The sequence below is a fragment of the Papaver somniferum genome, chromosome 11 (genome assembly GCF_003573695.1).
Source record: "Papaver somniferum cultivar HN1 chromosome 11, ASM357369v1, whole genome shotgun sequence".
NCBI classification, from domain to species: domain Eukaryota; kingdom Viridiplantae; phylum Streptophyta; class Magnoliopsida; order Ranunculales; family Papaveraceae; genus Papaver; species Papaver somniferum.
Genome location: NC_039368.1, coordinates 26,280,879 through 26,281,929, shown reverse-complemented (window position 1 = coordinate 26,281,929; position 1,051 = coordinate 26,280,879). Strand labels below are relative to the sequence as shown.

The 1,051-nt window shown below is 42.8% G+C and overlaps 1 protein-coding gene across 1 annotated transcript; it reads left to right on the top strand.

Annotated features, from left to right (window-relative positions):
* LOC113321980 lies at positions 1-809 on the top strand. Its single transcript, XM_026569974.1, has 3 exons — positions 1-92; positions 182-289; positions 367-809. Exons 1-3 carry the CDS (start codon positions 42-44, stop codon positions 658-660), a joined length of 453 nt encoding a protein of 150 aa, XP_026425759.1. The 5' UTR covers positions 1-41; the 3' UTR covers positions 661-809.
* The last annotated feature ends 242 nt before the right edge of the window (positions 810-1,051 follow it).

Sequence of the window (1,051 nt, the reverse complement as noted above, 5' to 3'; positions counted from 1 at the left end):
TATCAGAAGAAATTTTGATCACCATCACACCTCTCTCCGTCATGTCCGGCAACAATACCTCTTCTCGAAATGAATCTCTGTCTGAAGACGAGGTTGGAGCATCCATCTTGACAGTTCGTACACTTTTCTTTTTATCTTCATATAAACAGAATGACTAACCAGAGAAAATGATTTGTTGCAGGGTAATCAAAAAAATCAGCCTCCTTCCTCTTATCGCATCTTAAGGCCTAAACGTACCGTTAAGGCTCCTGCTCGTTACAGGGATGCTCGTTCTGCAGCTGGGAAATCCGTGAGTTCCTGAATGGAGATTTCATTTGGTCACGTATTTGTTCATTTTTACTGAAGTCGAACATTCCGTCATTGCAGGTTGATGTTCACGTTTTTGTCGATGCTAGGAAGAAAAAGACTGGAAAGTCCGTAATCATGACTAGTGCTGATGCAGGTAGCCGTTGTGATCGAGACTCAAACCACTTTGTAAGTGCTGGTTCAAGGACTTCTGTTCGTGAGTACCCAACAGATGGACTCTCATTCGACGCTCCCATGGTCACTATTTTCCCAGACAATCAACTATTCGGTGGTTTCATCGTTCCCAAGTGCTACGCATCTCTTTACATCAAGATCTGGAGGAGGTACGGTCATATTGCTACTACCGAAGTGTAGAGAGGTTTTCTGCCGACCTTGTTGACTATCGTTGCTAGTTTGTTTCCCATTATTGACGAGATGATCAAGATAAATCTTCGCGATGTCAAAAACCAGGAGTTGCACAGATGGGATGACATGATCTCAAACTATGAGGTACTACGGTTCAACATAGTTGGCTTCGTCGTCAGCTTGAGATCATCAAGATTGATAGAGCGACAACTGCTGCTAATGTGATCTCTGACGCCACTGCGGTCATGGAAGAAAAGAAGGCTCTCGCGCTGGAATCAGCAAGAGTTGAAAAAGCGGTCTAGGACTTGAAGGTGAAAATTGAGAATTTTTAGAAGAGGCTTGAAATAGATTTCAGCAAGAATTATTTGTTATTGGATGATGTGCTCTGAGTGAGAAATTA